Below are 24,365 nucleotides of genomic sequence, written 5' to 3'. Positions count from 1 at the left end.
CCAAGCAATTTTGAGTATACATGTGAGTATTTAGAGATCACAGTATTTAACTTAACAGGTGTAATTATCAACGTCAACCCTTTATTTGAAAAGAGGCTATTTAAATTTGGCATTGCAGAAGTTAGCTATTTTCCTCTGGAGCAACCTTTAAATACTGCACTAGAGGTACATTGAGAGCACCACATCAAACACAAATATGAACCAATAGAAAATTTATCAGAGATACAAATAAAAAGTGCTGAAATTACTAAGTAGGTCTAGCAACAATTATACGAGAGCACAGTTAACATTTCGCTCAAAACCTTTTGGAACCTTACAGGCGCTACAAGATATGCTGATTATTTCCACCATTTTCTGTTTTAATTAAGACTGTCAGCATTAACTGATGAAGGGCTTTTGCCCAAAACGCCGATTTTCCTACATCTTGGATGTTGCCTGATCTGCTGTGCTTTTCCAGCACCACACTCTCGACTCTAATCTCCAGCATCTGCAGTCTTCACTTTCGCTTAGCATTGACTCTATTTGTTTGAAAACAGTTATAGAGACGTACAGCATGGAAACAGGCGCTTTGGTCCAACCTATCCATGCTGACCAGATATCGCAACACAATCTAGTCCCACCTGCCAGCACCCAGCCCATATCCCTCCAAACCATCCAAATGCCTCTTAAATGTTGCAATTGTACCAGCCTCCACCACTTCCTCTGGCAGCTCATTCCATACACGTACCATACGCTGTGTGAAAAAGTTCGTAGGTCTCTTATATATCTTCCTCCTCTCATTCACATAATAGATAAGGGTGAGACTCAAATTTGGAATGTCAATTAACCAGAGTAATCGACTGTACATTTTAATTGTTTAGTCCTAATAGAGAAATGTCCTTAAATCTATGAGCTATGATCTAGAGTCCATTCATTCTCATGTCAACAGATGCAAAATTTGATTGTTCCTCAAAGGAGGAAAAGAATTTTCAACGCAGGGTTATCCTATGCATACTGCCTCCAGTGTAGACAACACACAGTATAGTCTCAACATTGGGCGAGAGGTCCAAGTCAAACTTTCACCTGTCTCAGACATTTGTTGTTATATACCTGAACAAGTTGATTAAAAAATCTATTAAGTTCTGTTTTAAGTTGTTCAGTTTTAAGTTATTTTGCTTTAACATTGGCTAGTTAATCAGAATGATATTTTCATTTAATGTTGCTGTGTTTAGTTCTAATGTTAAGTGCCAGGTTGGATGCAAAGTCATGTGATCCGATGGGCAACATTTTGGAATAATCTCTCTCAGTCCCTGAACCTTCTAGTTGATCTTGACCGTCCTTCATCCTGACCACCCCAGCCACTGCCAAGCCGCCCATTCTCAGAATAGGCTAAGATATAATGAGTGGTGTGCCACAGGGATCAGTGCTGGCAAGTCAACTATCGCCGAAATGACTTGGAAGGTATAGATTCATCACGACACAAAGATAAAAAGAAAATTGTGAAGAGGACATAAGGAGACTATGAAAAGATGGATAAGCTTTGTGTTACCAAGATGTGGAAAATGAATCTAATGTGGGAAAACAAGAAATTGTCCATTTTGGCTGGCAAAATAAAAAAGCACATTATCTAGATGGGAAGAGATTTTGGAGAGCTCTGAGTTGCATAGGGCTTCAGGTATTCTGACGCATGAATCACAAAAGGTAAGTTTGCAGCTACAGCCATCAATTAGGAAAGATAAGACAATACTATATTTATCACGAGAGAAACTGAATACAAGAGTAGAAAAGTTAATGTCGCAGTTATACAGGGCACTGGTGAGACCACATTTGGAGTACCGTGTGCAGTATTGGAACAACACAAGTGCATCGGAAGCACTTCAGAAAAGGTTTAATCAGATTAATACATGAGTACAAGTGGGTTGCCAGATGAGGAAAGATCGGTCAGGTTATACTTATGACTGCTGGAGATTAACAGAGTAAGAGGTGACGACTAAAACATGCAAAAATCCTGGGGAGTCTTGACAGGGACAGCATAGACAGGATGGTTCCTCTTATGAGACCATCTAGAACTCAGTGCCCCTGTTTAAAATTGGGGTCACCCATTTAAAACAAGCTCAGACTAAATGTTTTTGCTCAGAGGGCTCATGAGTCTTGGGAACACTTGCTGAAAAGGTGGTGGAAGTAGTCTTTGAATATTTTTAAGATAGAATTCACTGGGTTTGCATTAAGTGTGGGGTCAAAAGGTGATCAGGAGTAGATGGGTATGCAGATTTGAGCTCACAACCAGATGAGTAGTGGCCTACTCCTGCTTCTTGTTCGTATGTTTTTATGTCCTTAACAGAGATAGAAATATTTTATATTAAATTTTATGGTTCAATTTTTTTTTTATAAGAAAGGTCCAGAATCTAATTTCTGCTTTTACACTGGTTTTAAATGGGAAAATCTGATTTGTTTAAATGTGTTAAAATTTTTCAATAGTGTTAAGCAAGGAAGTAAAAGGTCCAAGCCATGGCAGTCAGCACTAGGGGTCAAGCCTCAAGAACCTGGATTCCACGTTCTAACAAGTTCCAGAATATCACCAAAAAAGGAGAGCTAGGTCAGTGAATGCACATTAAATGTTATATCCCACAAAGTGCACCATTGCTCTTACAATGCTTAAAACACACGTTCACTCAGCTGCCAACAATCTCTATTAAGCAATGCTCAGGCACAAATAATAGCTTCACCTCACAAAGCATTGCTGCAAGCTATATTCTGTTCTCAGCTGACATGCACTTGTGTTACTTAACCATGACAGCAACATCATTCGTACACATCGCCCCACCCTCACTCAAATAGCTCCCTTTTCTAGCAGACGGCAGTGCCACAGGTGCTAACCTGCATGGCACAGGCACATCAACATGTTTTCTTTTCTCAAGAGAGGAGACTGCGTCTGCCTCATTGGAGCACACTCTAGAGACCGCGGTCTCTGAAACCATAGGAAACAGTAATAGCTTGTACATATCCTTGGTCTCACACACCATTTTCCATCATTCAGCACGGTCTGCTGATTTCGATACCACAGTTACTGTGAACATGTTTCTCTTTACCTTCCTGCCCCCCCACCCCTCACTGCACTTGTAAACTAATCCCTTGAGCTACCACCAGGCTAGGCCATGGTGAAACAGCAAGAGGAGGAGCAAGATGACGAAAAACAAACATCACTTGACTTTGCACGAATAGACACCAGTTCAAACACTGATTGTGCATCTAAATGATGGGATAGTTTAAAGGCAGAATCGACACATAACCAATCACAGTGGCTTGGCATAGTGCACAAGAATTTGCTTGCCAGACTTCAAGGCCGTATTTAGGTCCTACCCTAGAGTACATAATTGAGCTAATTGATGGGATAGGCTACAAAAGAAATCTGATAGGTATGCGCAATGAAATGGGAGAAAGTGAGGACTGCAGATGCTGGAGATCAGAGTCGAAAAGTGTGGTGCAGGAAAAGCAGAGCAGGTCAGGCAGCATCCAAGGAGCAGGAGAATCAATGTTCCAAGCATAAGCTCTTCACCAGGAATGAGGGGATGGCCCAAGCGGACTGAGATATAAATGGGAGGGTGTGTGGGGAGGAGGTAGCTGAGGATGGGATAGGTAGGTGAAGATGAGGATGAAGATGATAGGTCAGAGAGGAGGGTGGAGCGGATAGGTGGGAAGGAAGATGGACAGGTAGGATAGGTCAAGAGGGTGGTGTCGAGTTGGAAGGTTGGATCTGGGATAAGGTGGGGGGAGGGGAAATGAGGAAACCATTGAAATCCACATTGATCATGTGTGATTGGAGGGTCCCAAGGTGGAAGATGAGGCGTTCTTCCTCCAGGTGTCAGGTTTTAAGGGTTTGGTGGTGGAGTGCACCAGCTTTTCATATGGCTTTGTGCAGTTTCTAGCCCACCCTCTCCAGCATGGCAGTGGTAGCTAAACATTTGTTTATTGATAACTGCAGAATGTTCAGCAGTATTTACAATTCCTCAGATACTGAAGAAGTCTGTGCTCACAGCAGCAAGATCTAGGTAACAGGCTTAGGCTTACAAGTGGTAAGAAAAGTTTGTGTCAGCAAGTGCCAGATAATGGTCAACTCCCACAACAGATCATCTAACTAACTCTCCTTGACATTCCAATGGCACTGCATTCCTATCACTGACATCCTATAGAAGGGTCACCATTGACTATAAACTTAACTCGATGAGCCACATAAATCATGCAGCTAAAGGGCAGAGGCAAATACTTTTCTAGGTCCCCAAAATCTATTTACCATCTAGAAGGCACAAGGCAGGAGTGCAATGGAATCTCAGTTTGCCTTGAAGGAGTTCGAACAAAACTCAAAACACGAAACACCAGCCAGGACAAAAACTGCTCCACTCACCTCTCCACAATGACGCACCATTACTGCAATGTGCATCACCTACAAGAGGTGCTACAGGAATTTGTTAAGATTTCTTTGACAGCACATTCCAAATCTCTGACTGAAACTACCTGCAAGATTATTGGCAGTAGATGCTGGCAATGCCACTGCTAAATTTCCCTTTAAGTCATACACTATCCTCATTTGGAAACCTGTAGTGTCATTCCAAACCAGCAGTGAAATGCTGAAATACCACTTAACACACTGTGCACATACCTTTGCTACACAGACTGCTGTGATTCATCCAGGCTTTTTGTAAAACTTGGAGACTCAGATATGCATTTCACTCAAGTCCCAATTTCTGCATAATTGAGGTCACACTCAAAACTCCATTGTCCATGTCCTAACTCATACCCAATCTTGTTCAACCATCAGCCCTGTAACTGATGCACTACATTAGTTCTTGGTTAAGACTGGATTTTAAATCTTTCAACCTTATTTTCAAAGCCTTTGTGTTCTTGCCCATCCCAAACTCTGCCTGGCAGCCCTGCAACCCCTTAAGACAGCTGTACCCAAAATGCCGCCTTTTCAATTGCTTCCCCAAGCATCCTAAGTTTTAAATACTCTGTCTTTTGTGGCCATTCTTTCTCTTGCCCAGATGCTAAGCTCGAGAATTCACTTGCTTATTCTCTTCAGTCCTTCTTAAAACTAACCTCTTCAGCAAGGTCAGCTGCAGTAATAGCTTCTTAAATGGCTTGATGTCAAATTTTGTTTGATAAATATTCCTATGAATTACTTTGAGATGTTTTACCAAAAAAAAACCCACAAGTTGACGATTTATAGTGCACTACTGGAAACTTGCAGAGGGATGGCATCAGAATCAATACAGACTTTCAAAAGCAAATGGAATATATGTTTGGAATAAAACTTTTACAGAACATTGGGGAAAGAGCAAAACAGTGGCATTAATTGGATAGTTATTTCAAAGAGGCACAATCGATATGAATATCTCAAAGTTTTTTTGTATTACATATAGTCTTCAATAACTCTTTCTGCAAGCTTCATTTGTGATATTCAAAATGATCCACATGTTTTTCCCAAATCACTTTTTAAGACCTTACCTTTTTGTCTTTCTCAGAACCATCTGTAAGAAGAATTCCCTTAGCTTGCATGTGGCGGTATAGAATCTTCTGTAGAGAAGACATGTCACATTTGATGACGTACTCAACCTGAAAGTAAAATTCAATTTGTCGTTATAAAAAAAATACAAATCAAGAAGGATCTATAACAGATAGAAAACATTTGCGTTTGACGTGTTTGAGTATTACTGAAGAAAGCTTTGTCCAAGCTTTTCAGCTTGTACTGGTCAGGATCATTTTCAAGAAATACCGAATTAAAAAGGGAAAATACACATTTATTCCAAATGAGCAGCAAGTGGTCTCTGACTGATAAATACTGTCCTGTTCTGAATAGGATAACATTCCAACTTCCTTAAAGTACAAGTCCATTTCGTATAGTTTTGGCAGTGCAAAGTGTTTTTAGGTGCATGTGACAAGAAGTCTGTGCAGTGGCAGGAGACATTAGAAGGAATGGAGCTAGATGGTGATCTGTAGATTATAACGAGCAATGAAACTACAACCTTTGATTCTTTAACTCTAATCAACTTGTCTCTCCTTCAACCTCTGGGAGATGACTTAGCCAAGAAACAGATCAGCAAACTTCTAGAAATCTCATCATTAAAGCAACGTTTTTAGATTTAATTCAGACACACAACAAAAGTTTACTTCTACCTGACCAATTCTAGGTTTCTCAAAATCTTTACAGAAAATGTGATGACCTTTTCTGGTAACTGGGATTCCACTTCTTTTTTCAGCCTTCTCAGAAGGAAAGGTCGCAGCACTTTATGAAGACGACGAATTATCAATATTGTTTCCTCTTCATTCAAATCAACCTGCAAGACAAATAATCCAGAAGACATTTTGGTTTACTAATCTTCCTCAAAGACTGTATTTAATTTGGATTTCCTACAAAGTTTTACAAAGCACGCCCTAGCCTCTTCCACTTGAAGGAAAAATGCATTAACAAGGATTTACACATTACCTAGATCAATGGACATCTTGAAACTGTTATTCTGTTATATTAAAAGGATGGAGAGAGGACAGAAAGTACAGTCTAACTGTATAAAATGTATTCTTACTTCTGGGAGGTCAGATAGCTCAGCTGGCTGGACTGCAGGTTTGTAATCCAGAGTGACAAATTCCCACACTGACTGAGATTACCATGAAGATCCCACCCTCTCAATCTCACCCACATGCATGAGACTTGACGAGCTGCAGGTTAAGCCATCACCTGTAATCACTTCTATTGAGAGCGCAGACCTATGGTCTTTAGGGATTAAGACAACTTTTAGTTTAATCTTACGTCTGCAAACTAAAGTTTGAAGTTCATAATAAAGAACTCTTAAAACATTATGTGCACAAAAGTTATGAAGGATTTATCGAGTACTAAATCTTTTATTTGTTTGGATAAATGCACTATATTTCACATTAAGAACATAAACCAGAAGGTACCCAGTTTGATCCCTGGGTTTTGCTAATTTAAATATCCATTGAATTACAACAATTAGCTATCACACCCTGGCCTTAGGTGCAGGAAAGGCAAGTATGTAACTAAAACAAAACCTATTTCCAATGCCTATTCCCATAGTGGATATTGGATGAAAACAGGATCATGTTTAACTTTGATGCAACTCCTGGGAAAACAATGTCAACTTTGCGAGAGTTTATGGCTACTTGAGGGCAGCAGTAGCAGAAGCCTGACAAATCTGTAAAATTCTATTTAACACAAAGATTCAGCACTTGAGATGGCTTGGAAAGAAAAAAGGCTTATCAAATAGACTGATTAAATTTGGATTCTCTATCTGAAAGACCTCTCTAACTGAGATCATGAGATTCAGTGTTTCCCCATTACTTCCACTGCCTGAGATTTTATTAAAATTCTTCATTTTTGCACCTTAAACTATAGTAGCCACATCCTTTTACAACAAATTTATTAAACTGAAAACAGTGCAAGTATTATTTGAATAAGCTCATTGGGTCAATCTTTGCTATACCTCCAACCCCATTTCCCACTTTTAACTCCAGAAATTATACATTGCAATTGATTTCAAAGCAGCAAAGTATTTTCACTTCTGAAATCTTCAATATTCCAATGGAAGAAAAGAAACACTACATTCACCAGATATGCATTTTTCAGAATTGATATGGTTGGATTACATGCATGCTCTACATTGTGCTGAATCTTTTTGGTTATTTATATTTCTTAAAATATAAAGTTTAAAAGGTTTAAATACAACTGCAAAGCTCAAGTGGCATGATCTTTACCCTTTCTCCAGTCATTGCAAATGGAGCATTAAACCACTGTTCAAAGGTGCTGCAGCTTTTGAAGATAGTCGGCAAAAGGAAGTTCAGAAGGGCCCACAATTCAGGGAGTTTGTTCTGCAATGGAGTTCCTGTTAAAAGGACACGGCGAGGTGCGACATAGTGAGTGTTCAACACCTGCGTCAGTTTACAATGATGATTCTTCATACGATGACCCTCATCTACAATCATGTATTTCCATCGAAGCTGCAACACAGAAGAAATATCTGGTGAATCAGAACATGTGTCACAATTCTATGAAATGTTACTGAGAATGCCTAAAACGCAACATTTTCATAAATTGCAGAAGGAAAATGTTAATCTGGCTATTTTGCCTCTGACAGAAATGACCGAATGAATAAAATTATGAATTTTGTAAACAACCTTTATCCTTCATTCCTTTCCTCAAGACTCCTAGTTAATGAGACAGATAATTCTGAGACTGATTAAAACAGATGCTGAAGATCTGAAACAAAAACAAACTGGAGAAACTCAGCAGGTGTGGCAGCATCATTGGAGAGAAAGTAGAATTAAATTGAGCCCAGTTCTGAGCAAGCATCAGGCAACTCCAAATGTTAACTCTGCTTTCTCTCCATAGAAGCTGCCAGACCTGTTAACCTTATGAAAAAATTTCTGACTTGGTTTCTAGAGCTGATGCTTGGAATCTTATCATCTACCAAAGAAAATTAACTCTTTTTTTTTTACTGTTGAGGTTAAGGCTAATTTCCAAGTGTTATTGCCATTGTCATAGTGGCCCATAGATTGTTCAGGATATCCAGCCATTCATTACTGTTAGATAAAGTCTGTCAAATACGTAAAAAAAATTGATCTCACCTTAGCAAGCACATGTTTGTCCTTGATAATATATTCATAAGTGGTTAAAAGAACGTTGAATTTTCCACTGCGCAGTTGTGGAATAAATGACCGGCGGAGAGCTGGTGTACCCTTAGACAGGATGAGAATTACATTACACTAACTCTGTTGTTATTATTTACTAGTTTTTCTACTATAAGCTGTTGTTAAATTTAGAGAGAATCTGCACAATTCATACAAAATGAAATATATTTACAGCTGCAGTTATATGAAGTTATCTTGCACCAGTTTCTTTCTTTAGAAAATAACACTGATTGTTTCCAAAAGCTTTAGACAACTTTTCAGTTAAACAATTCCATTATGTTTATTCATGGCCGTTCAGTCCATATTTATCACCAGTGTCATATTCATGCTCCACCTGCTCACTGCAGAATGTAAAAGCACTGATATATAATTAGTTTTAAAATATGCCAGTGCCCAAATGAGTATATTGTTCAAAGAAATCAGAAATCCAGTTGGGGCCTTACATAAAATTAAATAAAGAAACAATATCCAGAAACAGGTTTGCCTACTCACTGGAAAATGTAAAGGAGCACATTTAACTACTTGGAAATAAATTAATAGAACTGTATTAATAGAATACAGTTCTAATTAATTGAACAGTTCTGTATATTAATAGAATTAATATACAGAACTGAAAGCAGGAAAATCACAGTACACCTTCTATAACAAAGACAAGAAACAAACAAACCTTGTAGGAAATCTTCACAACAGATGGGGCCCATTTATCAAACTCATACACCCAGTTAGATAAAGTTCTAAAAGGGAAGGAGATGCTCAACTTATTACTTCACTCAAAAAAGTTATTCAATTTTTTAATATTACAAAATGTTCAACAGACACAAGCTTCAAATAACATCTCAGCAGCAAAATCATATTATCATTGTTGTAAAGTTCATGTACCACACCATCTGATTAGGCACATCAGCAAATTATCAACCAGATACAAAAACAAAAATTGCTGGAGAAAATCAGCAGGTCTGGCAGCATTTGTGGACAGAAACCAGATTCACAATAAGTCCAGTGACCCTTCTTCAGAACTTTTGTGTTTCAGATCTCCAGGCATTCAGAGTTCTTTGTGTTATTTTAGTGACTAATTACAGCAAATCAGATTTGATGTACAAGAGCAAACTTTGAAAGTTGGACTCAAAAAAAAAAGCATGGGAGATTTAAGTTTTATGCAAAACGTTTAGCTTGAAAAAACTAAATTTTTTTACAAAATATCTGAGTTTTCTAAAAAAAAATGTTAAGGGCAAACAAGGTTCACTTGTGGAAAAAAAATGTGTGCTTAACAACACATGACAGCTGCAGTCACAAAAGCAACCTGCTTTATATTTTTGTTAACAACAGTATTACAAAATCCAAAGTTTGTAAAGCTATACATCAATTTGTCATGTGTCATGTGTGGTATGTTAAGGTAATGCTTATCTTAACAACTGTACAACTTTATGTCGCGAAAGTGAGTTATGCCTTCCTAGAGTTAAGGTACAGAAATTCTTACTATAAAATGTATCTATGATAAAGTTTGTATAAAGTTCCTCTGCTTTGTTTGGGCAATGTTTTGTGCAAGAATCAGAAACAGCACCCTCAATTGTTCCAAATTATGAAGTTTCACCTAATTAAGGAAATCATTTTAATAATTCCTTAAGTTATACAGCCCCATGAATTAACAGAAAAAGTTATTCAGAGTTAATTTGAAAATAATTTGTAGTATTTGCGGGTATGGAGAAGATTTGTAGTTCAGGTTGAGGTTCTGGCTGTAAGTTTGCTTGCTGAGCTGGAAGGTTAGTTTTCAGACATTTCGTCACCGTACTACATATAAGTGAGCCTCCGGTGAAGTGCTGGTGCTATGGCTCGCTTTCTATTTGTGTGTTTTGTGTTTCCTTGGGTTGGTGATGTCATTTCCCATGTTGATGGTGTCATTTCCTGTTCTTTTTCTGAGGCTCTTTTTCTCAAACAAGCAGATAAAACACACCCAAAAACCCTAGCCTCTCTCCCCTTAGACAGATGAGGAAGGACACCACTTTGGCTGGGACAAGCCAAACAAACAGAGACATGCACAAGAATTCCTAGAAACGTGGTATTCCAACCAGAATGCTATCAACCAGCACATCAATTTGGATCCCATCTATCACCCTCTGAGAAAAAGAACAGGAAATGACATCACCAACCCAAGGAAACATAAATAGAAAACAGGCCATAACACCAGTGCTTCACTGGAGTCTCACTGATAATGTTACCTAGTATGGTGATGAATCGTCTGAAAATGAACCTTCCAGCTCAGCAAGCAAACTTACATCCAGCATTTGTTATATTTCTATGAAAATAGTTCTGCAAGGATTATACAAAGTCTTTAGCAACAGTCATTTTACATCAATACGAGAAGTTAATATTAAAGCATGAAATATTTTTATTTAACTTTACATGGTAATCATCTATTTTCTTTATAATGTCATGTACATAGTCAGAACCTCTTCTTCCACCAAGTGTAAGCTAAAGTGATACAATCAGCTTCTGGTTAAAATGTGACCGCAATGATATCCAATAGCTGTCTGGGTGATGGCTGCGTGTCACGTGGAGCTGGCTCTACTTTTTCATGTCTGAGATGGTCATTTGGCACTTCCGTGGCAAAAAGGTTAGCTGCCTTTTAGAAGTCCAAGTCTGAAAATTATAATTGGATGAACTATGGTGTATGTTCTTAATAATCAGCAGAATTATGAATATAGTTGAGGGCTGCAGCATCATGAGCAAACACTCTCCCCGATCAGAGAGAAGATCTAGCATCCATGTTGAGATCAAAGTTATGAAGAGAGATTCTGACAGGACCCAAAGTGAACATCAAAACAAAATGCTTACAGGTGGGTAAGTGCTGCATTGCAGCTGTACTGAAAACTTTATTAATGACTGGAAAGTGGCAGAAGGGGCAGTAATTTGACAGATTAGATTCATCCTAGATTTTGTGGTTAGGGAGAATGTTTTATATTTTTGGGTGGATGCCAATGTTTTGGTTGAGATGCAACAGGCTGACTACGGGAACAAATAATTCTGGAACTCCGATCTCCATAGTAGTTGGTTCAATCTGTCAATTCAGCCCAAAGTCAGAGACAAGTAATTACTTTCTAGTATTTAATTAGAAATGTAGGTAAACATAGTCATAACAGGACTGCAATTGCACAAACAGTAAAACAAAGATGTGACATGTAAAAACTGCAGATGCTGGAAATTTCTAGAGAAATTCTGCAGGTGTGACAGCATCTAAGTCCAGTGAAAATAACTATTGTGCATTTTTTCCTCTGCAACACTGGGGATTACACTCCATACACTCCATTTCACTGTACACAAAATTATATGAATTATAATAAAAAATTGTAAGTTTACGTTTTATAGCCAGCAACTTCAAACAAAGAGATGATAACCATTGCCCTTGACCAAATTAGGTCATAGTTAGAAAATAACGTACAGTTTTGTTGTTGTAGTGAAGTGACCAGTTCCACAAGGCAGAGGGCAAGTGGCTTAAAGTAGGTCATTCCCCACAGTAATCAAGTACAACTCGTGACCAACTAATCAAAAATATAAAATCAGTTCACACTTAGACCAAAATAAACACCCACAGCACAATACTTTTATCAGACTTACGAGAGGGGTACAATAATGAGATAAGGTCCATTTAGTCTCTTGTGTTCCATCAGATAGGTGATGAGTGCAATAGTCTGGATTGTCTTTCCAAGTCCCATCTCATCAGCCAGAATTCCATTCAGATTGTTATTGTAAAGAGAAACCAGCCACTCAAGCCCTTGAAGCTAAAATTTGTGATAAAAAAAAACGTACTTATGGTACAAAATTTTATAAGTTAACATTTCAACTTTGACCATATACATTATACTTACATGGTAGTTTAAAACTACCATCGTGAACTTTACAAGGGTTATACCCAAGCTCATACATACAGATTTAGAATTGCAAAGCTGTTTGTAAACCTTAACCAATGAAATTCACAGAATGCAGTTTGTTTCTTGGGCATTGAGAATTTGTTTTAAACTAATCTAAAAACGTAGATGAAGTAGGGCAAAATTTCCTTGGCCCATCTCATCGATGACAAAATAATGAATTCTTTCAAGTTTTCCTTTGTCAAGACTCCTGGAAGTAGCAGTATACAGCCTCTCTCCACCAAGATCTGGATGACATTTAAAGGCTGCAGACCTTTGTTAACATCATAAAGCCAATGCCATACAAGCTAGATTAATATATAACGATAATAATAACTGTAATTTCACCTCCGCTTAACTGAGATTCTATAGTTTAGATTGGGAAAACCTGGTTAAAATATGCTTTAACATAGATGGATTCTTGATCAGTAGAAGAAATCAAGGGGAAAGGACAGGAAAGTAGACATGAAGAGTGCTGTCGGATCAGCCATTATTCTGGTGAATGGCAGAGCTGACTCGAGGGGCTGAATGGCCTACTCCTGTCCCTATTTCTTATGGTCAAAATAGAGGGATTCAACATCCTTACACATCACACTATAAATGTTTGCAATATATTCTATAATTTAGATCTTAAAAACAACCTATCTATGGGGTCACTTCAAGTTAATTACCTCTAAGACATAAAACAATACTTTAGTGTTATATATATTTATTGGAAGTAATAAGATGGTATACACAGTTCTGAAATAAATAATATTATACTGCTGAGTACTGTTCCTCAATATTCACCCCCTTGTTAATACTGACATCTGTTGTATCATAATGTCATCACACACAGGGATGGCACGGTGACTCAGTGGTTAGCACTGCTTCCTCACAGCGCCAGGGACCCGGGTTCGATTCCATCCTCAGGCAACTTTGTGTGGAGTTTGCACATTCTCCCAGTGTCTGTGTGGGTTTCCTCCGGGTTCCTCCACAGTCCAAAGACGTGCAGGTTAGATGAATCGGCCATGCTCGGTTGCCCATAGTATTCAGGGATATGTAGGTTAGGTGCATTAGTTCGGGATAAATATAGACAAATAGGGTAGGGGAAAGGGTCTCGGTGGATTACTCTTCAGAGGGTCAGTGTGAACGTGTTGGGCTAAATGGCCTGTTTCCACAAACTAGGGATTCTATAAAAAAATGTAACCCCTGTACAATAGCCATTTCTATCCTTTTTGAATAGTCATTGTTGACACAATGGCCTAAACAGTAAAGACTGAGACTATTCCAGCTTGCAAGAGGCATTTATCCACTTGCTTAAACATTTAATTTTAAGTGAGGAACAGAATATTACTGCTGAGTTTCATCCTTCAAAGTAATGCATATTTAATTTATTCAGAGGGGGATAAAAAACACTAAATCAAAAACTATTACCATAATGACTTGCTGAAACTATTCAAACATAATGGCTCAGAAATTCCAATGGGGAAATAGCTGTTACAGCAGTGTGGACTGGAATTCAGCATCAGGATTACATGGAAATCCAGATGCAGTTGTTTCCATGGAATTACTTAGCAAATGGAAATTTCCTTCCGACAATCTAGGATGTGGAACCCTTCAAAAAAATGTACAACTCGGAGTTACATTCAGAGATTTCAGATTATTCTGATTTAAGCTTAATTGATAACTCAGGAAAGGTTAGAGGATTGAAAATCTGCTTTAACACCTGGGTAACTATTAAACTAGATCCCTACCTGACCCCTGTCCTCCATTAATCCCCTTCTCAACACACCAACCCTGACCATCAGACTTGTCATGTGACTCTGCACTGCACATGATACAAATTTACCACCACAGGCCAGCCCCTTGTCAGAGATCAGACAACCCACAATGTAACTCTTCAATCTACCCTAATCCCGCACTCCCTGTCTTACTGCCACTCCTAGCCAACACCCATAAGGCCTATTCCTGTTCCTATTTAGTATGCTCTTTCGGCCCCTCAAGGCTGCTCCTCCATTCAATAGGATCATGGTCGATCCCACACTCGTGTCCAGTTTCCTGTCCTTTTCTCTACCATTCTGGATTCCCCCAACTGATCAATAATCTATCTCAGCCTTAAAAGGTACACAAGGACTCTATTCCTATTATGAGTGGCACGGTGGCTCAGTGGTTAGCACTGCTGCCTCACAGCACCAGGATCCCAGGTTCAATTCCAGCCTCGGTCGACAGTCTGTGTGGAGTTTGTGCATTCTCCCAGTGCCTGTGTGGGTTTCCTCCGGATGGTCCGGTTTCCTCCCACAGTCCAAAAATGTGCAGGGCAGGTGAATTGGCCATACTAAAATTGTCCATAGTATTAGGTGCATTAGTCAGAGGGAAATAGGACTGGGTGGGTTACTCTTCGGAGGGTCGGTGTGGACATGTTGTGCCAAAGGGCCTGTTTCTACACTGTAGGGAATCTAATCAAATCTATCTCTATGGCAAGGAGTTCCAAAGACACTCAATTCTCAGACAGAAGAAATTTCTCCTCATTTCACTCTTAAAATGGTATCCCTCCACTGGCAAACTTCCTCACATATTTTCTGTAGTTTTCAAAGTGACAAAGAACCTTTGAAATAACAGAATAGGGTATCTGATGATAAAAAAAAGGCATGATTTTCACACTGATCCACTCCACAGCTGGCTGCAAACATTCCTGGAGAATTCTTTGCTGCCAAGGAATGAAAATCTTCTGGCCAGGAAATTTGAGGGCAGAACTGATCAAAATGCAAACGTCTATTCTTTTGTTCCATTAGGATTGGCAATAGGTTTACTGATCCAGACTGGAAAATCTGATCCTTTGAATATTCTCATCTCTGCACTTACCTGGTACTGTTTAAGTGATCCATTGATCAACAAAGCTGATTGCTTCTCTACCCTTTCCGTGACAGCATGTGCCACTGCATAATATGACTGTGAACCTTTCATTCCAGCTCGCATGCTGTACTCATCATCAACATCTTGTTTAGCACATCTAAAATCAAAAAGATAACAATCATACCTGCCCATTTATGCAAAATAGCCCTTGAAACAAGACAGTTATCTACTTATTGGAAAATCCAGAACTAGTGTTCTTCCTCAAGTGAAACAGAGCAAATGCTACTTCTACAGAATGTCGATGTAGCCGTTTGTAATCCTGTGTAATTTTCTCATTACTCTTCAAAAGATGGAGGTTCCAAGTAACACTACTATTTCACTGGCTCCAAGCAAGTTGCCTTCCCACTGATCTCTCAAAAACTGACACAGTGCCATACTGAAAAAGTATGGTCCTAGTGAAGCCACCAGGATAGTGGACTGTGGAATTCTAGAGCCAAAGTTTGCAAACAGAAATTTTAATTAGCCAGGAACAAACTTTTAATTTCTTAATTCTATCTATTAACTATTCCTTACAGATTGTAGTAAAAGGCAATAGTGGTAGAGCAGAGAGAAGGAAATAATTTTATTTTTATGTAACAATACAACAGGCTCTTCCAAACTCACCTCTCAACTAGCAACTCCGAAGAAATCCTTCAGAAGTATATCAAATTATGCTCAGATTAATATCAGAAGTACAGAACAAAATCTTGCCTTTAAAAAAGCATCGCAAAAGTCAGATGTAAAATATGAGAGGAATTTAAACAATAGATTGAAGATTTTCAAATAGAGCTCTCAGGGCACCAGGAACCAACATGAAATGACAGGAATCCCAGGTGAACAGGACCTGGGCAACGGAGTTTCAGATGAGTTGATTTTACACAGAAGGGTGAATGAGAGATTGAGCAGGAACAATAGGTTAGTTGTTAAAAATCAGGTACTGACAAATGCACAAATAATAGTTTTAGTGGTAAATGTTTTAGGACAAGGGCAGAAAGCAGCAGTATGTGTGTTAGAGATGTATGACGTGGAATTTCATGGTCAGATCAGAGGGCTGGTCCATCAGGGATAAAACAATTAACAACTCCTCCATGGCAATTTCTGAGAAATCAGATGGGATGTAATCCTGATCAGGGACTTACTTGATGACTTTTTGGGCTCCACAGATCTTGTGAAATGACTGTATCACCACTCACCCCTGAAATCCTGCAGTAGTATAAATGCACTGTACCCAAGATATGGTGGCGATCCATCAGAGGCAGGATCGTTCTCCAGTATCTTCTGTGCAACTGGGATTGGCGGCCACTGCAGAACAAAGGTTGTGGCCTACCAGTGGAACCTAAGAGATGCAAGTAGGGTGGTTTTGCCAGGCCCTTACAAGGAAGCACTTGAGTGAGCAAGGAGGGGAAATTAGGGACCAATTTGTAACACAAAGATAGTTCTCTGTGACCATTCAATTCCACTGGCTGGTATTGCCATTATACAAGGAATGCCCAGTGAGGAGGGATAACCCCACTTGGTCAGGCACTAGATCTAACAGCCAGGGCTCCACTTGACCTGACTCTCGACTTATTATTGGTTAAAATATTAGATAATGTATAACCGCAAGCAAAAGCAACTGGGCAGGGAAGCCATCCTTAAGCCTTTCAGCACTGAACTACATTGCAGGGAGTCTGGAAGGCAATGAGGTTTCTGATTTGATCTTTACATCTGATCACACGGCTCTTGCTCCCACCTCCAGGCATGAGGCCATTAGCTTCCAAATCCCTGGACAGAATTTAAAATTGGGATTAAATAGGAAAGTGCTACTGCAACATTCTGGGTAAGCCCAACATTGTTGAGGAGGATAGAATCAAAGCCAAGATTTAAGTTTGTGCCAGACGGCAAAATTGATTTCTTGGATGCTTCCTGGAGCATTAAGCGTCTGTGGAGCTACCATGATCAGCAGGGTTGTGCTAACTTCTCCAGTGTCAGGATGAAAAGCCCCACATCCCAAAATATCCTGCTCTTGCAGTTAAGACTGAAATAATGTGGCAAAAGGGTCTCAGTCTGATAAAGTAAACCTTTTCAGACACTGAAGGATTTATAGATAAAGCTAATTTTCCTGCGGGGCATTTAATGCAGTACAGGAGGTCTTAGTGATGCTTGCAACTTCACACTTCCACCACTCGATGGCACTTACATTCGACAGACACACTCACACTGATACGTTGTACCTATTATGAAGAACAATGCAAGCATTGCTTTGTTTTCCTTAGGTGTTTGACAATTTTTGGTCCTGTTAACTTCTTGCTATTTTAGACATTTTCTCTTACTTCAGGTGCAATTATTGGCTTCTTTTAAAATTATCACATTTGAGCTAAATGGTCGTCGTTATGATGGAAAAAGGATTTAGGATCTTATTTGAATTAAAATGGTCATGATAGATAGGAAGTACAAGTGGATATGTTCTAGTTAATAAAACATTTGACTTTGTTGTGTTTAGATGCAGACTCAAATTGCAAGTTTCCCTGTAGCAATTCCTTGAAAATTAAACTTGTAATCCAAGATCAAATATTTTAATACATACTCAATTATTTGCTTCGCAAAGAAGTCAGATACATCTTCAATATTAGGAACGATAATCTTCTTTTCTTCACTATCAGGTGCAACTGGGGCTTCTTCATCTTCCTCCTCAAAAACAAAAATCCAACAAGCCTTACACTTGAACAAACAATGCATGGAGACATTACATCAATGGGAATATTTTTTGCCTCAGTGCACTAGCACTGGGATGAAACAAACAAAGGACATACTGAAGAATTACATCATAAATACAGAATTCATAAAACAGTCAACCAGGAGTCTTTATGTTCATTTAACAATAAACTCGAACACAAAGTAATAGAACACATTTAACTTAATAGGTTGCAGAATTTTATTAAAATAAAACACAGTGGAGCTCCGATGCAATATGATGTGACATTACAGCTTTCAGATAAACAATGTCCTATCCAGAAATCCTTGCTCTCATGCCAGATATTCACAAAGAAAAATACCAATCAGCCAAGGTTGACTTCTCATGCGGCATGCAAGTGGCTTATGTATTGCCAGAAAAAGCCTATATGCCAGTTCATCATTCAATTAAGATATTGGCTGACCTGAATCTCAATCTCATCCATCGAACTTTCACAACAGGGGAAATCCCATGCCTGACAAAATTATTAAAACTCTTTGAGGTGGTAACAAGCAGGATAGAGAGACATCTCTGAGAAGATACTGAAAACAAGAAATGCTGGCGATCACAGCAGGTCAGGCAGCATCCATGGAGAGAAAGCAAGCTAACGTTTTGAGTCTAGCTGACTCTTCAGCAGGTACCCCACATTAGGCTACTGAATAAGTGCTCATGGTGTTGGAGACGGAATAAAACAAAGAACTGCGGATGCTGGAGATTTGAAACAAAAAAAACTATGGGAGAAACCACTGATGCCTAGTTCGGATGAAGAGTGACCTGACTCGAACCATGAACTCTGCTTTCTCCCTACAAATGCTGCCAGACTTGCTGAGTTATTCCAGCAATTTCTGTTTTTGTAATAGAAGACAGGAGTTGGTATAAGGGAGGCACTTTCAAGATAGCAACTTGTAACCTGGAGTGCCACAGTAATCCGTGCTGGGGCCACAGTTATTGACTATATATATTAATGACTTAGATGAGGAAAATGAATGTAAAACAGCCACCTTGAGAATGAAACAAGACTAAGTGGGTCAGCAAGTGTTGAGGATGACAGTGTCTGTAAAGGGATGTAGACAGGGATGCTAAAATGAATAGGCAAATAGACTTGGCAGATGGAATAAAATGTGGGAAATAGACTGACACGGAGAACAGAGAAGCTGAATATTATTTAAATGAAGAAACACTGCAATGAGATTTGGAAGACCTCATGTGTAAATCACAAGAAGCCAGCATATAAATTCAGTAGGTAATAAGGACATCAAAAGGAACATTGGCCTCCCTTACAAAGGGAATGGACTAGAATGGTAGGAAGAGTTGCTGAAACTACACAAGGCACTATTCAGACCACAGCTGGAATATAGTGAACAGTTTTAGCTCCCTTATCGAGACAAGATATATTGGCAGTGAATGCAGTCCAGAGAAGGTTTACTACGTTTTGATCTGAGTATGGAGGGATTGTCTAATGAGGAGAGGTTGAACAGCTTGGACCTGTATTCCCTGGAGTTCAGAAAGATGAGAAACAACCTTTCTGAAACATACAAGATTTTTAGGGACTTGACAGATTCGATACGGAAAGATTGTTTCCCTTTGTGACAGTGTCTGGGACCAGAGGGCATAATCACAGAATAAGGGATTGCCTATTTAAAATAGAGATGGAGAAGAATTTCTTCTGAGGACAGTGAATCTGTGGAATTCTTTACCATGAGGACTGGCAAGCTGTGTTAAGTCTACTCAAAGCTGACTTTTAATCAGCAAGGGAAGCAAGGGTTACGGGAAAAAATATACAAGAATTTAGTGTTGAGGATGATCAGCTTAACCATGATCTAACTGAATGATGAAGTGGACTCAGTGGAGTTGAATGGCTTTATTCTGCTCTTATCTCGGTTGGTAACTTTGCTCCATATTCTTTGATTTTTAAGAATATCAAGGAAAAAATAACTCCCAAATATTTAAAATTTCCAATAAATCTCACAACTACAGCCATTTGTAGGTCAGCTCTTCAAAATTCAAATTTACAAATAACTATCTTTTGTTTTTGTGTTGATATGTTTTCAATATCATTTTAGACACAAGCACAAAGTAATATTCCTCATCAATATTTTTTACGTAATACCAAATATGTCTGTGATCCATAAATAGGGAAATAAGGATGGTGAAAAAGAAATCAACAAAATTTTGTTGATGAGCTTTTGAAAAGCCAGTGGGAAAACATACTTAAATTTGATTATAACTGGAAATTGAACAAGACAGATCAATCCAGGATAAGCACGTTCCACAGGTTTCCAAAAGCATACAAACTTTCAACAGGGGAAAAAAAAAAAGAGATCTGCCTGAATAGACATGAAGGACAATAATCAATCAACTTATCCCATTTAGTGATGTATCGGTTTTCAGAAGAATTTGGGAAAGAGTTTCCATTTTGGGCTAAAAACAGTGCTGGTTTGATTAAGTTTTATTTAGGCTACCCTCAAACTCACTGAACATCATTAAACATAAAAGCTGCAATCTAATAAGCGAATTGGACATACTTTAAAAGTTGTATTTTGTTTTCAATATTGCTTTCAAAATTCCACAATACATTTGAGTGGGTTAACATGCTGCAGTTTAATGCAACTGAAAATGGATTTGTCATAAGCCATATCACTCAATATTTGTATTAGTACATTAACGATAAAAATAAACATTTTTAAGAGCCTTCTGGATATTCAATATAATTAGTCAAAATGCCAAATGGTGATTACTTCTTCTTAGGCAAGTGACCAGTTTTAATGGCAGAGCAAGCATTTAACACCTTTATTTTGAAGAAGGAAATCAGTCTCAAAAGATTGCAGAAAATCTAATTATGCTGGATGCAATTAACACAAAAAAGCTTGCAACGTTTTCCATTGGTTACACTAATTTCAAGTGAATTACATCAAAGAAACCAGCAAAACCCCAGGCCAGTAAGTAGAAGTACTAGAAAGATAAGGTCACAGCAGTGCTTTGTCATCCAAGTAAATTAAGTCCTGTCTTCCAGTAAGTTTTGATGCACAAGTCAAGATAACTGCTCCTCAATTTAAACAGCACTGAGAATGGGAGCTTTGAGAATATTTGTAGCTCAGGTTGAGGTTCTGGATGTAAGTTTGATCGCTGAACTGGAAGGTTCATTTTCAGATGTTTTCTCACCATACTGGGTAACATCTTCAATGAGCCTCCGAATGAAGCACAGGTGATGTAGCCCACTTTCTATTTATATGTTTATATATAACTTAAGGAAACTCAAACATATAAATAGAAAGCGGGCTGTACCACCAGTGCTTTATTCGGAGGCTCACTGAAGATGTTACCGAGTATGGTGACGAAACGTCTGAAAACTAACCTCCCAGCTCAGCGAGCAAACCTACATCCAGCATTGAGAATCTTCTGGTCACTGGTTCAACATGCTTTATAAAACCACCATCTGAAACCATCTTCAGCCGATACTGTTACTTCTAATCGTACTTAACCTCAAAATTGGTGAGCAGCCGGAAAATAAATCCTGAGTAATAGAAGTCACAGTTGTTAACAGTTGTTAAAGAGGCCTTGGAGAAGTAAAAGTGGGCCTTCTGTAGCATATTGCTTTATCTAAAAAAGATTATTTTGGATTTTTTCAAATGAAAGGACTACATTAATTGTGCATAAAAGAGATCTTCTAATCTCACAATTGAACAGACTGCCCTAAGCAAGTCTTTGGGTTTTTTCCATTCATGTATATGTGTAAATCACTGGCGAGGCCAGCATTAATTACCCATCCCCAACTGTCCTCAAGATAGTGGTGTTGATCTTATTCTTGAGCCACTTGTGGTGTCAGTATTGTTTGGGAGGTCCCAATAACAGTGAATGCCAAAAAACATTCCGAAGGCATCAAAGAAAAACCAACACGCACTGGGATCTATCCTCACATATAAGTGTCAAAATAAGCTAAAAGCAAATTTTTCTCAAAAAAAAGATTAACTACCAGCCAAATGGAAAAGCTTGAAACCATAATATGAACACTTTCAGCAACGATACTAATAAATGTCACTAACAATAGGTTTACAATAAAAAAATTGAACTTTGACATCAACCAGCTTGGAATAGTCTAACAATGAAAACCTGGAAAGCACTACAATTACTCTCAGCATTCTAGATCTAGGAGGGAAACAGGTTCCTATTTGTGACGGTTATGTAGTAATCCCTGCTATTCATTCAGGTTTGTGGCTGCAAGTGGAGAACAGATCAGCTTTTATCATGACATCTTCCAAATTAAATAGTTTATTGATGCCAATACAAAGACTCTCAGAGGGATCGTGGTGATTTGAGAGAGGTATTTCTAAGCAAATGAATCTCAAGAAGTTCATACTAATCAGAAGAGAGGGGAAAGACTTCCAAAAGAGAAGACCAAAAAGCTAATATATGTCAAAAATTAAAATAAAGCACATACCTCCTCTTCATACTCTGATCCACTCTCCTCACTGTCTGATCTTGGAGCTACTTCATACCTAAGGAGGTTAAAAGTCATGAGGTTATCATTAGTATTAAAATATTCAACATAACTAATTGTATACCACTTCAAATGCAAATCCTGACAAAGCTTACAAAAATGAAGATGAGTTATGGATAACCTGAACAACAGCCTTTGGTTTTCTTTTCAAAGCATAAAAACAGCTTTTGATTTTTTTTTGCCCACACTTATAATCAAAAGGAGGGGAGCTACTTTGTTTACTAGTTTAAATACGTTCTGGAACTAAATGTATCACAATAAATTGGGCCATTTTTTGACACAAATCCTATTCATATTTGTTTACATTTCTCTGTGGTGAGAAATAATTGAGAGGCTGAATTTTCCCATTTTCGGTAAAATCACTTGTGTGAGATTCATGGTGACTGGTTGGTCACAACCCATGGTGACTTTTTTCATACAATCTCTGCTCTTCAGCTTAAATCACCTGGCTTCTTTAGCACCTATCCCATGGGATCATGTTGCAGGAGAAGCAGAGGTGCTCACTCCTGCTGCAACTTTCACACCGTTAGTGCATGTTTAAGCTCCAGCTGGATACCACTTCAGATACTGAAAGCCAGCAAGTTATCCCAAAGGAAAGATCCAGAAAAGCAGATGAGCTCCTTGATTTGTCAACAGGGTTGTAGAGGTAGTAACAGATTAGACAGTGGGGTGAACCAGTGCTGACCAGCAAAGGAAACCATAACACGAGGCTTAGCCAACGGAGACAAGGAGAGCAGAGTGAAATGCAAATTCACACTAACCCAGCCACTACACTCTCATCTCACCAAGGCTCACAGACTACAACTTTCAGTATTACATGAATCATGTCCACCGAACTCACCACCTCAAATTACTCACCATTCCTGCTCTCTGTGCCTCCGACTCACTAACTACACTACCTCTTCTCTTCACTACAAACTGTTCCTTGATCAGCTTCCACTATATTCAAATGGCCCACTCCCTCATGTTGCCATAGCTCCCCAACTGACACAGCCATTATCACTGGACTGGTTTTTATTTGCAGGCCTTATTCTTGATGAAGGGCTTTTGCCCGAAACGTTAATTTTCCTACTCCTCAGATGCTGCCTGACCTGCTGTGCTTTTCCAGAAACACACTCTTCGACTCTAGTCTCCAGCATCTGCAGTCCTTACTTTTGCCTGGTTTGTATTTGACCTGCAAGGTGCGATCTTGGCCCAATTCCTAGACTTCAAAAACATAGATCCCAGACTCTGATATGACCAAGGGCCCGAATGACTGTGGCCAACCACTCCTGGGCTGAAATCAGATGGGTCTCCTATCAGAATGTGTCAGTCCACCTGCCTGACTATAATCCCCCTTAAATCTCACTAAGCAAGGCTTCCCTTTGACTTTCAGACATGCTAACTTGCTTGAGTTACATGCAGTGTGCTTTAAGTGTAAAGAACAGTGCCACACAGCAGCACGCCCATACCCTTGACAGTTCAATGTCGTGTGTGACAATCTGCCTGCCTCTCGTTAAAATGTGAAACAAGCTTCAGAGGGTCTTGGCCTCCAAGTAACCTCCCTTATTTAAATTTAATGCCCTTGCTTCAGAATGAACTACCTCTCTTTCATACTTAATTTGAAATTCCACAAAAAGACATGACCGTCTCTCACTAGTATCCTCACATACGGATGAGGAAGGACACTACTTTGACTGGGACAATACATCCATCCTGTTCC

At 38.9% G+C, this 24,365-nt stretch overlaps 1 protein-coding gene across 5 annotated transcripts in view; it reads right to left on the bottom strand.

Moving 5' to 3' along the window:
* The window catches only part of smarca2 (SWI/SNF related, matrix associated, actin dependent regulator of chromatin, subfamily a, member 2), a 134,296-nt gene that overhangs the window by 50,028 nt on the left and 59,903 nt on the right, over positions 1-24,365 (bottom strand). For 3 of the 5 annotated variants that reach the window (XM_043718430.1, XM_043718458.1, XM_043718440.1), the window contains exons 13-21: positions 22,604-22,661; positions 18,019-18,122; positions 15,423-15,570; positions 12,289-12,452; positions 9,344-9,410; positions 8,614-8,724; positions 7,744-7,986; positions 6,198-6,311; positions 5,482-5,589 (exon numbers count right to left, since the gene is read on the bottom strand). In XM_043718430.1, the coding sequence (XP_043574365.1) occupies positions 5,482-5,589; positions 6,198-6,311; positions 7,744-7,986; positions 8,614-8,724; positions 9,344-9,410; positions 12,289-12,452; positions 15,423-15,570; positions 18,019-18,122; positions 22,604-22,661 (1,117 nt within the window). The remainder of the gene's footprint in view (positions 1-5,481; positions 5,590-6,197; positions 6,312-7,743; positions 7,987-8,613; positions 8,725-9,343; positions 9,411-12,288; positions 12,453-15,422; positions 15,571-18,018; positions 18,123-22,603; positions 22,662-24,365) is intronic. The other 2 variants (XM_043718451.1, XM_043718468.1) reach the window with 1 other exon arrangement.

This window comes from Chiloscyllium plagiosum, chromosome 2 (genome assembly GCF_004010195.1).
Source record: "Chiloscyllium plagiosum isolate BGI_BamShark_2017 chromosome 2, ASM401019v2, whole genome shotgun sequence".
Classification (NCBI taxonomy): domain Eukaryota; kingdom Metazoa; phylum Chordata; class Chondrichthyes; order Orectolobiformes; family Hemiscylliidae; genus Chiloscyllium; species Chiloscyllium plagiosum.
This window is presented reverse-complemented; position numbering and strand designations above follow the sequence as displayed.